Source organism: Quercus robur, chromosome 4 (assembly GCF_932294415.1).
Source record: "Quercus robur chromosome 4, dhQueRobu3.1, whole genome shotgun sequence".
Taxonomy (NCBI): domain Eukaryota; kingdom Viridiplantae; phylum Streptophyta; class Magnoliopsida; order Fagales; family Fagaceae; genus Quercus; species Quercus robur.
The window spans coordinates 69,847,063-69,859,776 of NC_065537.1; the positions used below are offsets into that span (position 1 = coordinate 69,847,063).

The window sequence follows — 12,714 nt, forward strand, 5'->3', positions numbered from 1 at the left end:
AACTATTTAAATCACTTCTTAAAGCTTAGGGTAATTATTAATTAACTATTTATGAAAATTTAAGTTATAAGACCACTTTTATGAGAAATATAATCAACTATCATAAAAACTAAATACTTTTTTCTTCTCCTCTACAAAGTCCCTAAAAAAGTATCCAAAATCTAGAAAATTTTTAAGTGCTCCTAAAATACGAAGAAATGAAACCCCCTCCTCTCAAATTTATTATGAACTCCACCATTAATTTGAAAAATGGACTCCTCAATGAATGTGAGAACAACACCCTTTTCTTTGCTCTGTTCACTTTTTCATTGTTAACTTTTTCCTTATTACTTTTGTGCACCACCTAAAATATTTGTGCACCTAATAAAGAGGATCAAAGTGATCAAGAAAAACAGATCAAACATATATGCCTTAAAAAAACTGCCAAGAAACAAAATCCATAAAATAAATTGAACAAGTGACAAGATAACATTCAAACATTCAGCGGTAAAAAATGTGAAATCAAAAGAATATTTCGAGGGCTTTCATATTGCCCAAGAACAATAAAGATTCAACACTTCTACACCATACCCTTACTGCAAAAGTAAATCACAATTTTCCCTCATGTAGACAAACCATGAGTTAAAGTCTTTTCACTAATAATAAATAGCAAGACATAATGAAAAATCAGTGTTTAGCATAAAAGAAGTTGCAAGCTGACAAACTAAAGACAATCATTTTTTTTTCCTTAACCGAGGCACTCGCATGTTGGGGAAAGAATAATGATTTCAATTGATAAAAACAGATTATTGCCTTATGTCCTCATATATAAAGATTCAAGAATTCTACACACTCTGTTGCATCAAAAAATCAACATTTCCCCTCTCTATAGAGTGTAGACACGTCATCACAAATCAAGATTATGAATCACAATTTCACCTTTTGTAGACACATCAAGATTCAAAACTTCTAACTAACAAATAGCAAGACATAAATAAAATTATAAAAGTATAAAACTCCAGTGGTCTCCATCCTGACAGAAAATGATATCAATGATGATATAGACAACAAATAACTAGACTTCAATTAACAAAAACGAAGTTGCAGTTTGACTAAGAAAAAACACACAACCTGACAAATTATGAAGAAAATAAATAAATCAATTGATAAAGAAAGATCATTCCTTACGTCCTCATCAAACACCATCCCAAGTAGACCTACCTTACTTAAACATATTAAACAGATTCATTTACGGGTAAAAAAATTCATAAAAACCCTTGTATCCCAAAGCATGACCCAAAAATAGAAGAGTGCAAATAAGGAAGCACATACCTAAACTTCTGTATTTAGATTAAAAACCATGTATAAAGCATGCCAATCATTTCTATTTGCTCACCATCGACTAATGCAAAATATCATATGAGGCTATAGAGCAAATGACAAATTCATCTATGCAAATCTTAAGTTCTAAAAACTTGTGATGAGTGCAAATGGATGACAATAGAAAAAGAAACCAGGGAAACATGTCGAGTGTTGGAATGAGTTACAACCGCACAAATGGGGCTTGAAATATCCACAATAGAAGCACCCATTTTCATTTACACAAAGATTTTAAATTTCTTAATCCATAGTAACTAGCCAACTCAAAATAAAAGGGGGCAAAAAAAAGTTCACATATTTGTGCTCCTATAGAAGAGTACCAACTTGATTTAGAGAAACCTTAATAAGCAGGCACTCACTCTCCAAATTCTTTCAATAAAGAATTAGAGTAAAGAATATTATAATATTTTACGGATCAAACAAGAATCTCAAATTCACCAAAGGGTGCAAGACCATTGAATGTTCAATTATTCCTCTCCCCCTCCATATGGTCAATTTAAGACAAATAGGAGCTGTATTGCAAGCAAAAGAGCTTCTATGCTTGCTATATCAGCTTCTCTAGCCATACAGTTGCACATATAAGCTGAGGGTACCAGGGAATTAATTTGTTTTTTCAGTAAAGTTACTTAAAATTTTCTAGATTGGACTGATATGCACAACAAAAGTAGTGTCAATCCCAAGAAATAATAAAATTTATAAAAACCTAGATATACCAAAAACAATGAGTACTAAAACTTTTAAGGGATATGAAAGAACTTAATTTCTTTGTTGTTGTACTAAACATTACAATCTCATCATTCTTACTGGTTTTTAACTGGACTTACAGTAATTGACTTTCTGTTTCATGTGAATGTGTATTGTATTTCATAGATTTATGTATATAGAATGTCATTATGGGCAGAACATCTTGGATTTACGGAAGACTGCTTCAACCAACCAAAGTCTCAAAGTTTTCATCATTTTTTTCTTAACCTGTGTACCCAATAGAACCAATCTTTATGAGATGGGTTCTGCTTCAGAGCTAACAATTGCTGCTAGAGGCATGACACACATTTTACACCATTTACAACAACTATTTACACTCAAACGTAATTAGTTTGACACCGTTTACAACAACTATAACAAAATCATGCCTACAATCGGATAAGACACATTTTACACAAATCTAGAGACATCACTGAAACACCACCACTTGATTTGCCAAAACCCCTCATCAAAACCCCAAGCACATTTAAACTCATTAATGAGAAAATCATCATTGCAGCATATAAAAGACAACAAAATTCTCATCTTGATTAGTAAATTTACTATTTTTTTAAGTTTCAACAAAATAATCAAAATCCCACACAAAACACAACCTAATATTAACCAACATCAGAAAAGATATCAGAGGGAGAGGACCGTACCTGTAATCAGTGGCGGCGGGAACCAATGACAACTGATGGAGACTCGAGGAAGAGTGGGGAAGCCTGATCGCAGAGCGAGAGAGACAGAGTGTAGAGAGAGAGTGATGGCAAAGAGCAAGGGAAAGAGAGTGTACAGGGAGTACGAGTGACTGAATAGGCGTTGTGAGTCGTTAGGGTCCTATTGATTCAAACCGCTGAAGAAAACTCGATTTTCAGCTTCCCGAGTTATGAATGTCTAAACAAACATTTTTTTATTGGGAAAAACCCACGTCTGCAGCGCCAGCGTGGCAGAAGGGTCAAACTAACTCGATCATAGAAATATCGAGTTCTTCATTAAAACTCGATTTTCCTATTGTCGAGTTACAAAAGAGAGGCATTTCCCTATTTAGTTTGAGAAAGAGGGCAAAAGAATGTTTAATTTCCGAAAAAAGGACATTTGCCCATTTTGTCCTAAAATGAGATTGTCATTTTTAAGAGATTCTTTTTTATTTACTAGTAGAGGGTGAAGGGATTAGAAATTTGAAACCCTACATGTACATAACGAAATAAGTCCCTCAACATTAATAAGTTGATTTACAAAACTCTGGACACAGTAGACCCCTTAACATTATTATAATAATCAATGACCTAAGTTGTAAGTCTTTACTCAAAGCTATTGCTTAAAAAAGTCTTTACTCAAATCAATGACTATAATGTTCTTTTACCAAAGTTAATGCTCCATGATACTAATATTTACCAATTTTCCAAAACCTCCACTACTAGATTCCCCTATCTGAGCCCAGGTTTCAATTATTCTAACATTGAAAGTTGACACACTTCAACCCTTTCAAATTACCGCACTGGCAATTGTTCACTGGTACAGGTACACCATTTTCAAATTACTCAAGATAGTTTGACGTTGCCTCATACGCCAACTTAAAAGTTTATGGGATTTTCATGATATTTCATGAGTAATGAGTGGAATAATCTATCCAAAATTAACATGATTTCCATTCATTATATGATTTTTATTTCTATAATGAGTATCTAACTGAATTTTACCCCCAAATAATACTTGCAATTTTGTAGTGGGTCTGAACATCACTCAAATTCCTGCACTAATTTGACCTCTCTTGATGCAGGATGCAAAAATGTCAAAAAGCAGAATACGTCTACTTCTAAAAAAACAGAAACAAAACACGTTTGTTTTTTAAAATAACCTCGAATCTACAAGGGATCTTTGAACCCACAAGGGTTTTTGAATCCATAAGGAGAAAAGGTTTGGAATCCTCTAGAAATTAGAAAGACAAAAGTTTGAATTTTACTGATTGAATAATTGTTAAAAAAATGTTTACACACTTAGGGGTCTATTTAAGGGTTTCGTAAAACTTCACATACTAGAAAATATATTCTAAAATAACTCATAATTAATACTTAACTATAACAGGAGCCAAATTTGATCTAAAAAACATTAAAGACACCTAAAAACAAGGAAAGAAATGCCATAAACCTAAAATAACGAAAATTGCATAAAAATACAAAATATAACAAATTACAGAAATTAATTTGAAGATTCTATCCTACATCAAACCCCTCCACTTAAAACAAACTCATCCTCGAGTTAACAATGTAAGAGTCAACTTTCTCTCCTTGGATTTTTTGTTTTGCATTTAGGAAGTTGAAAATTTGGTATGCCCCCACAAAGCTCATCATTTCCCTTAATCGAAATTGCACTTGCATTCATGAAAACTCCATTTGATGGTACCTCACCCTTAAAATGGTTGTATGATAGATTTAATAATTGCAAGAAATCAAAGCTCTCCAAAAATTTTGGAATCTTTCCAGAAACATTATTGCTGGAAAGGTCAAAATGTTCAAGGCCTCTTAATGATTCCAAAGATGAAGGAACATCCCCTTGGAAGAAATTTCTTCTCATGGCTAGAAATTCTAGCTTTACACAACTTTTAAGAGTTGCAGGAATTTCAACAAACAACAAGTTTTTAGAAATATCCAAATGTTCTATATTTATTAAATTCCCTATTTCCATGTGAATGAAACCAGTGGATTGGTTGCCAGACAAGTCAAGGCTATTTCGTGAAAATGAGAGACCAATAACTTGCAATGATATGTTACCGCTAAGACTGTTATTAGAAAGATTAAAAATTAACAAATTTCGACATTGACTAAGACTTGAAGGGATGCTTCCTTGAAGATTATTGTAACCTATATACAACTCCAACAAATTTGTTAAATTTCCAAGAGATGAAGGAATGTTCCCAATGAAATTGTTTTGAGATAAATCCAAAAATTGTAATTTCTGAAGGTTTCCAAGTATAGAGGGAATGTTGCCTGAAAATTTGTTATTCCACATTTCTATGTCTTCCAAGTTGATCAGATTTCCTATCACACCAGGAATATTTCTAAATATTTTATTATTGTTCAAATAGAAAAAGGTAAGAGTAGTTGAGATGTTGCCAATGCATTTAGGCAACTCCCCTTCAAAGTTGTTGGTATTTATCTCCAAATCTCTTAGGTTGATGGAATTTGACAAAGAAAAGAGAAAACTCAAGTCATTTGCTCCTCCATTTCCAACAGGTTTTTGGCAATGGAAAACAACCTCAATCTCTTTAGTTTCTCTAAAGAAGGAACTTTTCCAGCCAGTTTATTCATAGCCATATTTAGTATATGTAAATTTGAGGCATTTGATATTGAAGCAAGGATAGATCCAGTAAGCAGGGATAGATTCCTATTGTCCATCCAGCAAGGCCCTTTTTTTCCTTGTGAAGCATTGTGGGCTAATGTGAACCCATGTAGCATGCCAACAAGCCAATTGCGTCTGTCCAATTCTCAGCCAAAATAGACTTCGTCTCCTCTGTTTAGGGCTTGAGGCTTTAAGCCCATTTTAGTTGCCCCCCCAAAAAAAGACTCTTTTAACAATAATTAATACTAGTAAAATTCTGTAAGGCATTCATAAATTTTGAAAATAATTTGGTCTTTTTATATCACTAAGAGAATTGTTATAATAAATATTTGAACATTACTATGATTATTATCATTTTGGTGTATTATGTCATTATCTTTTAACTATTTTTTATTAATCTCTTGTTCATTTGTGAGATTTTCATCTAACTATTTTATTATAATTTGTTCAGGTTGACGGGAAAGAATAACTACTCGTTGAGAGATTCAAAAAATAAGCTCGGATAGAAGTGCCTTTTACTAGTTAAGTTCTGGTTTTTGAGGGGTTGAATGAAACCAACCGCGAATCACAAGTTTGCAAAAAGAACAGAGTGTATATAATCCCAAATTACCTCCAAATGCTATTCAAGATGCTTAAACATGATACATATTGATCAACTCCAAGCAATACTAAAGCTCGATTCCAATAACTATCTTTGTAAGCATATTGACAATCACAATATTCTGAAGAAGAACATTTCCCTCAGTCAACAGAGTATTTCTAAACTTTGGCCAAACACAAGCAACTAGAGAGCTACAAATTATTTGCTTCATTGTTATATAACATAAACTTGGCCTTCAAAAGAAGTCATCAGTCTTTTGCACCTGTGGTAAAGGAAGATAAATTTTTAATTAAAAGAGTCAGGTTTTCTCTATTGTAACAAGAATTTAAAAGGATTTTCTTTAATTCATTAGCTACAATTTAGTAAATTAAGTATCAATTTTTTTTTTTACCTTTGAGAAAATTTACAACACAAGAAAGCTCATTTGTGCGAGAAATTAGGAATGTTAAATCCCATTTCATTCAATATTTATGCAATTGGCAATCCATTTACTTAGGAAAATATTTAGAATTTTCTGTATATAAATAAATAAATAAAGGATAGCAAAGTTTTTACAACAAATTACTTAACTTTTAAGTCTTTGTAATGTCAACAATTCAGTACTTATAGAAACAATTTAAGCTTATGTCATTGATAGAGACCTCTGTCTAGGGTAATAGGATGTTAGCTAGTTCCTTGTAATCTCAATCACTCCAATAGTGGAAATCAACCAAATGAAAATACACATGTTTAGGTATTATAGAAAAGTAATTGGGCTCATTGCCAATACTTTGTATAGTAGAATGAGTTTATAGAATCTCAATGGGTTCTAATCTCCATAGGATTCCCTCGCACCCTCTTCCCTAATATACTTGGACTGGCCTTATTATCGTTAGATCATATGGTTTGGTAGATACGTTATCAAATTAAATCTACCAAAGATTTAAAAAAAAATATATATATATATATATACCTGTTGCTTGTACTCTGTCTGAGTAGTGTGTATACGGGTTCTAAGAAAGTTTTGCCGAATTGAAAGCAACTCAACTACAACAGCACTGATATTCATCCTTTCTCTTGAAATTTCAGTGGAACAAGCAACTCCCATTCCAAGTATCAAAATTAAGCATTCATGAACTTTGGAACTTCCATTTTGATTCCCATTACAAGTGTCATTGATCCTTCTTTCTCCCTTTTGTCTTTCCCCGAGAACAGCAGGATCTATAATGTCAATTATTTGTTCCGGCAAAGTTTCTTTGACAAAGCCACGAAGACTTAAGCTATCGTGGAACATGTTATCCGTTGGTCTTTTTCCAGTGAAAATCTCTAATAATAATATACCGTAACTATAAACGTCACCATATATTGATACCTCATTTCCCATTCCATATTCTGCAATTGCACATAACATATATTGTAATCGGCATACTTTCAAAACATCAAAAATGGGAAATAAAATTTTTTAGAAGATTTAAAAGAATGTTTTCAATGGCATAAAAAAAAATAAAGATATCTAGAAATTTTTGATATAATACTTTCTATCTTTTGTATACAATACATCCTTATTAAAACCATATTTTCAAGCTTAAAACTATAGTAGAAGATATGGAAAAAGGAAAGCAATTAAATTTAAGAAATGGAAAATAAATTTACCTGGAGGAGTATAACCAATCGTTCCTCTAACCCCAATGGAGCTTATTTGATTAGTAGAAGAATCTTGGATAATATCATGAAGGAATCTTGCCAAGCCGAAATCACTTACATGTCCAACCATTTCATCATCGAGAAGAACATTGCTAGGCTTGAGGTCACAATGAACAATTGGTGTTTCACAATGATAATGAAGATATTCCAATGCACTAGCAACATCAATAGCGATATTCAATCTTTGAAGAAAACTCAACTTTCTTGGTTTCTCAAGAGCATCATTTGTTCTTGGAGTTGGATGTAACCACTCATCTAGGTTGCCATTTCCCAAGAACTCGTATACCAAAGCCTTAAAATCATGACCTTGATTGTCAATGCTTGAACATGCTGTGAGCAACTGTACAAGATTTCGATGTCTGATGTTTCTTAGAACCTCACACTCGACTTTGAAACTTTGGGAAGCTCCATGGCGCCCAAGGTTCAACACCTTGATAGCAACTGCATGTCTATATTGATCAAGAGTTCCTTTATACACTGACCCAAAACTACCCACACCAATTAGATTATCAAAAGAAAATCTATTAGTAGCATTCAGGAGACTTTGGTAAGATACATTCAAAAATAAATTTATTGAATCACTTGAGGTATTTTCTCTCTTTTTTTTCCTTGAAGAACATAGAAATAAAAACGATAGAACCAAAGTTACTCCAAGAAGCCCGAAGAGTATAAAGATTATTCGCTTCAACATAAGATTCAACTTGCTCTTCTTGGATTTTTTATTGTTGCAGTTAGGAAGTTGAAACTTTGGTATGCCCCCACAAAGCTTACCATTTCCCTTAATCGAAGTTGCACTTGCATTCTTGAAAACTCCATTTGTTGGTACCTCACCCTCAAAATGGTTGTACGAGAGATTCAATAATTTCAAGAAATCAAAACTCTCCAAAAATTTCGGAATCATGCCAGAAAAATTATTGTTAGAAAGGTCTAAATGTTCAAGACCTCTTAATGATTTCCAAGATGAAGGAACAACCCCTTGGAAAAAGTTTCTTCTCATGGCTAGAAATTCTAGCTTTACACAACATGCAAGACGTTCTGGTATTTTACCAGACAACATATTTTCAGAAGTATCCAAATGTTCTAAATTTTTCAAATTTCCTATTTCCATGGGAAGGACACCAGTGAAACGGTTGCCAGACAAGTCAAGGCTATTTGGTGAAAATGAGAGACCAATAACTTGCGAGGATATGATACCGCTAAGATTATTATGGGGAAGATGAAAAGTTATCAAATTTTGGCATTGACTTAGACTTGAAGGGATGCTTCCCTGAAGATTATTGTCTCCTAAATACAACTCCAACAAATTTGTTAAATTTCCAAAAGAGGATGGAATGTTCCCAATGAAATTGTTTTGAGATAAATCCAGAAATTGTAATTTCTGAAGGTTTCCAAGTATAGAGGGGATGTTACCTGAAAATTTATTGTTCCACATTTCTATATCCTCCAGATTGATCAGATTCCCTATAACACTAGGAATATTTCCGGATATTTTATTATTATTCAAATAGAAAAAGGTAAGACTAGTTGAGATGTTGCCAATACATTTAGGCAACTCCCCCCCAAAGTTGTTGGTATTTATCTCCAAATCTCTTAGGTTGGTAGCATTTGACAAAGAACAGAGAAAACTCAAGTCATTTGCTCCTCCATTTCCAAGCTGGTTTTCGGCAATGGAAAACAACCTCACTCTATTTAGCTTCTCTAAAGAAGGAACTTTTCCAGTTAGTTTATTCTCGGCCAAATTTAGTATATGTAAATTCGAGGCACTAGATATTGAAATAGGGATAGATCCAATAAACTGGTTGTTACTGATGGTAAATGTTTCTAAATTTGGTAGAGTGATACCTATGTCCGATGGAAGATGCCCTTGGATTTGGTTAACTGCTACATCAATCTTTGTTATTGAAGAGATATTGAAGAATAAGGGAGGAATTGTACCAGACAACCTATTTGAACCCACAGCAAAGATTTTAAGTTTGGTCAATTGGCCAAAAGAATCAGGGATACTCCCACCCAGGTTATTATATGCTGCACAAAAACCTTCTAGAGATGATAGGTTTCCAAAAGAAGGTGGGATAATCCCCGTCAAAACATTTTTATGAATAGCAAAGATTCGGAGCTTTGACAAGGTGCCAAGCTCTGTGGGGATTTCTCCAACCAGATTATTAGTAGCCGCATTAAACACTCTGAGTTTGGCACAACTGGATAAATTGCTAGGAATTGTTCCACCTATTGTGTTATTGTTCAATAGCAAGACTTCTAGTCTGTGCAAACGACCAATTTCTGGAGGAATTTCATTATAAAAGCTATTGTTTTCAAGGTTTAGCTTCCACAAAAAACTTAAATTTCCAACATTTGGGGATATAGAGCCTACCAGTTTTTGAGATTGCAGGTTCAACACAGTGACCCTTCGATGTTGACGACCACAGGAAACACCTTTCCATTGGCAAAAGTGGATGCTATCATTCCAAGAGCTCATGACCCCCAGAGGATCTTTACTAATCTTGGCCTTGAAGTCGAGCAATGCCAACCGGTCTGTCTCATTATTCTTACCAAGCACAGAGGTGAAAAAAAAGCCAAAGCAGCAGAGAAGGATGAACGTGTGCATGGAAAAAGATGATGATGGTGGAGCTGAAATCAGGTGTGAACTAGGCCCCATGAAATGTGGTTGAAAAGGCTTTTGTTTAACTAAGACATCAGTTTATCAAATTTTGAGATGGATGTGTGTGTATATGGTTGTTTCGCTGCTTTTGCAGCTGAAAAAGAAGCAAATTTATAGCAAGGGAAAGAAGACAAGTAGTCCAAGAAATAGTAATGTTCGGACCCACTTCTAAATTGAATAAAAGAACCAAACAAATAACCGTGTGGGACAATATTAGAGACCGTAAGGAACCGCGTGGACAATAATAAATAATTAGGTATATCAAACTGTGGTTCTAGAAATGTATGTTAGAGAAAATTCTATTCTTTAAAACAATATCATTGTAATTATTTTAGAACAAAATTTAACTACAAAATTAGTTGTAATATAAAATGACAACTTTACTTAATAAAATAAAGTGATGACATGTTAGAGTTTTGACCACCCTATCAAAGTGACTAAAAGCAATAACTTTAAATTTCAATGTCTAAAATCATTCATGGTCTAAAATTTAGGAAGCAAATGATGCATTTAAAAGGTAATTTTTTTAGGTAACACAGTTCAAATCAATAAAAGTCCTACTTATGAGTGGAGCCAATACACAGGATTCTGTCATTCATGCATGGGGCCATGTTTTATGCCCAAATTACACTCACAACTTTCTGGTCTGAGTCGACCAATCCTGACTTCCATGCATCGTAAGATTGGTTCATGCATGGGGCCATTAAGAGAAAAAAAGAGAGAACCACAAAGACCATGGACCATGTCAATGTTTCACCCAAGTATTTAAACACGGAAAACTTCAACCAATTCTGATTCAATTAGATGGACTTTAAGAATAATTAGTTGTTTTGAGAATAAACACAGATAAATAAAGAGGGAGAAAGAGATTTCTGATAAACTTTATATACATGCAATTTATAATTTTACCATACAATAATGAGTAGGTTATAGAATTTAGAAGCTTTTGAAATTTACAGCTGCTATTTGAAGGTTACATTATTTGAATTAATTGGATTCATCCAAACGCAAAATACTTTTATTATGTCATCTTTGATCGCATAAGATTTTTAACATCTAAAATTCCTTTATCAATTTGATTACTAAAAACGTGAAACAACTTCAAAGCATTGTATCACTGTTATTTGTCAAATACTATAAAATAATAATGATCAATTAAAGCTCTCTGTCACAAAAATTCTATGAGTGCATTTGGTTGGAGTAAAAGGTGGGTGGATGGAAAATAAACAAGAGAAAAGTATAGAGAAAATGGTTGGAGTTACTGTTTGGTTGAGGAGGAAAAATGGAAGAGATTTTGGTGAAGCCTAGGAGGTTTCTCTCTTAATTCACCTAAACATAATCTCCCCAAATTGGGGAGAAAATAGGAGAAAAAAGGGGAACAAAATCTTTGGACAAAAATGCCCTTCTAACTATGCTTAAATGGTTCTTTTTGTTCTTTTCATTTTCTTCATTTTCCTATTTCCGTTTTATGTGTTTCGTCTATTTGTTCTTCTTCTACTACTTTTCGTTGTTCCCTTCTTCTTCTTTCATTTCTTTTTTCTTTTTCCTTCATCTTTCTTGTGCGCGTGTGTTCATATCTTTTTCTTTTTCTTTTTTTGGACTACTTATCATTCCTTATTTTTCATTCTTTTTTTTTTCTTATATATCTTGGGTTATTGTGTGCATCTCTTTTTTTTTTTTTTTTTTTTTTTTTAATGAAGTTCTCATTTACGTGCAATTTTTTAATAAAAATATAATGTATGTGTTTTTTTTTTTTTTTTTTTTTTTATCTAATAAAGGTATATGAATAAATTTATATAAACTCTATTTTCTATTCTTCCTTTTTTTTTTTTTTTTTCTCAATCAAACAAAATTTTTTTTCATCCCTCTAATTTTCCACACCCAACAAAACACAAAGGAGAAAAAAGAGGAACAAAATCTTTGGACAAAAATGCCCTTCTAACTATGCTTAAATGGTTCTTTTTGTTCTTCTCATTTTCTTCATTTTCCCATTTCTGTTTTATGTTTTCGTCTATTTGTTCTTCTTCTACTACTTTTCGTTGTTCCCTTCTTCTTCTTTCATTTCTTTTTTCTTTTTTCTTCATCTTTCTTGTGCGCGTGTGTTCATATCTTTTGTTTATCTTTTTTTTTTTTTTTTTTTTTTTTGGGGGGGGGACTACTTGTCATTCCTTTTTTTTTTCTTATATATTTTGGGTTATTGTGTGCGTCTCTTTTTTTTTTTTTTTTTTTTTTAATGAAGTTCTCATTTATGCGCAATTTTTTAATAAAAATATAATGTATGTTTTTTTTTTTTAATCTAATAGAGGTATATGAGTAAATTTATATA

The 12,714-nt window shown here is 32.8% G+C and overlaps 1 protein-coding gene across 1 annotated transcript; it reads right to left on the reverse strand.

Moving 5' to 3' along the window:
• Positions 1 to 6,035: 6,035 nt before the first annotated feature.
• On the reverse strand, positions 6,036 to 10,422 carry LOC126723515 (probable LRR receptor-like serine/threonine-protein kinase At3g47570). Its single transcript, XM_050427037.1, has 3 exons — positions 7,679 to 10,422; positions 6,999 to 7,417; positions 6,036 to 6,308 (listed from the first exon to the last, which is right to left on the reverse strand). Exons 1-3 carry the CDS (start codon positions 10,383 to 10,385, stop codon positions 6,282 to 6,284), a joined length of 3,153 nt encoding a protein of 1,050 aa, XP_050282994.1. The 5' UTR covers positions 10,386 to 10,422; the 3' UTR covers positions 6,036 to 6,281.
• Positions 10,423 to 12,714: the final 2,292 nt, after the last annotated feature.

Excerpts from the sequence above, each read along its gene's own strand:
- LOC126723515 (XM_050427037.1), bottom strand. The coding sequence starts at position 10,385 with ATGGGGCCTAGTTCACACCTGATTTCAGCTCCACCATCATCATCTTTT. Across the intron at positions 7,418-7,678 it reads GATTGGTTATACTCCTCCAG|AATATGGAATGGGAAATGAG; the intron begins GTAAATTTATTT and ends GTGCAATTGCAG. Across the intron at positions 6,309-6,998 it reads AGACAGAGTACAAGCAACAG|GTGCAAAAGACTGATGACTT; the intron begins GTATATATATAT and ends CCTTTACCACAG.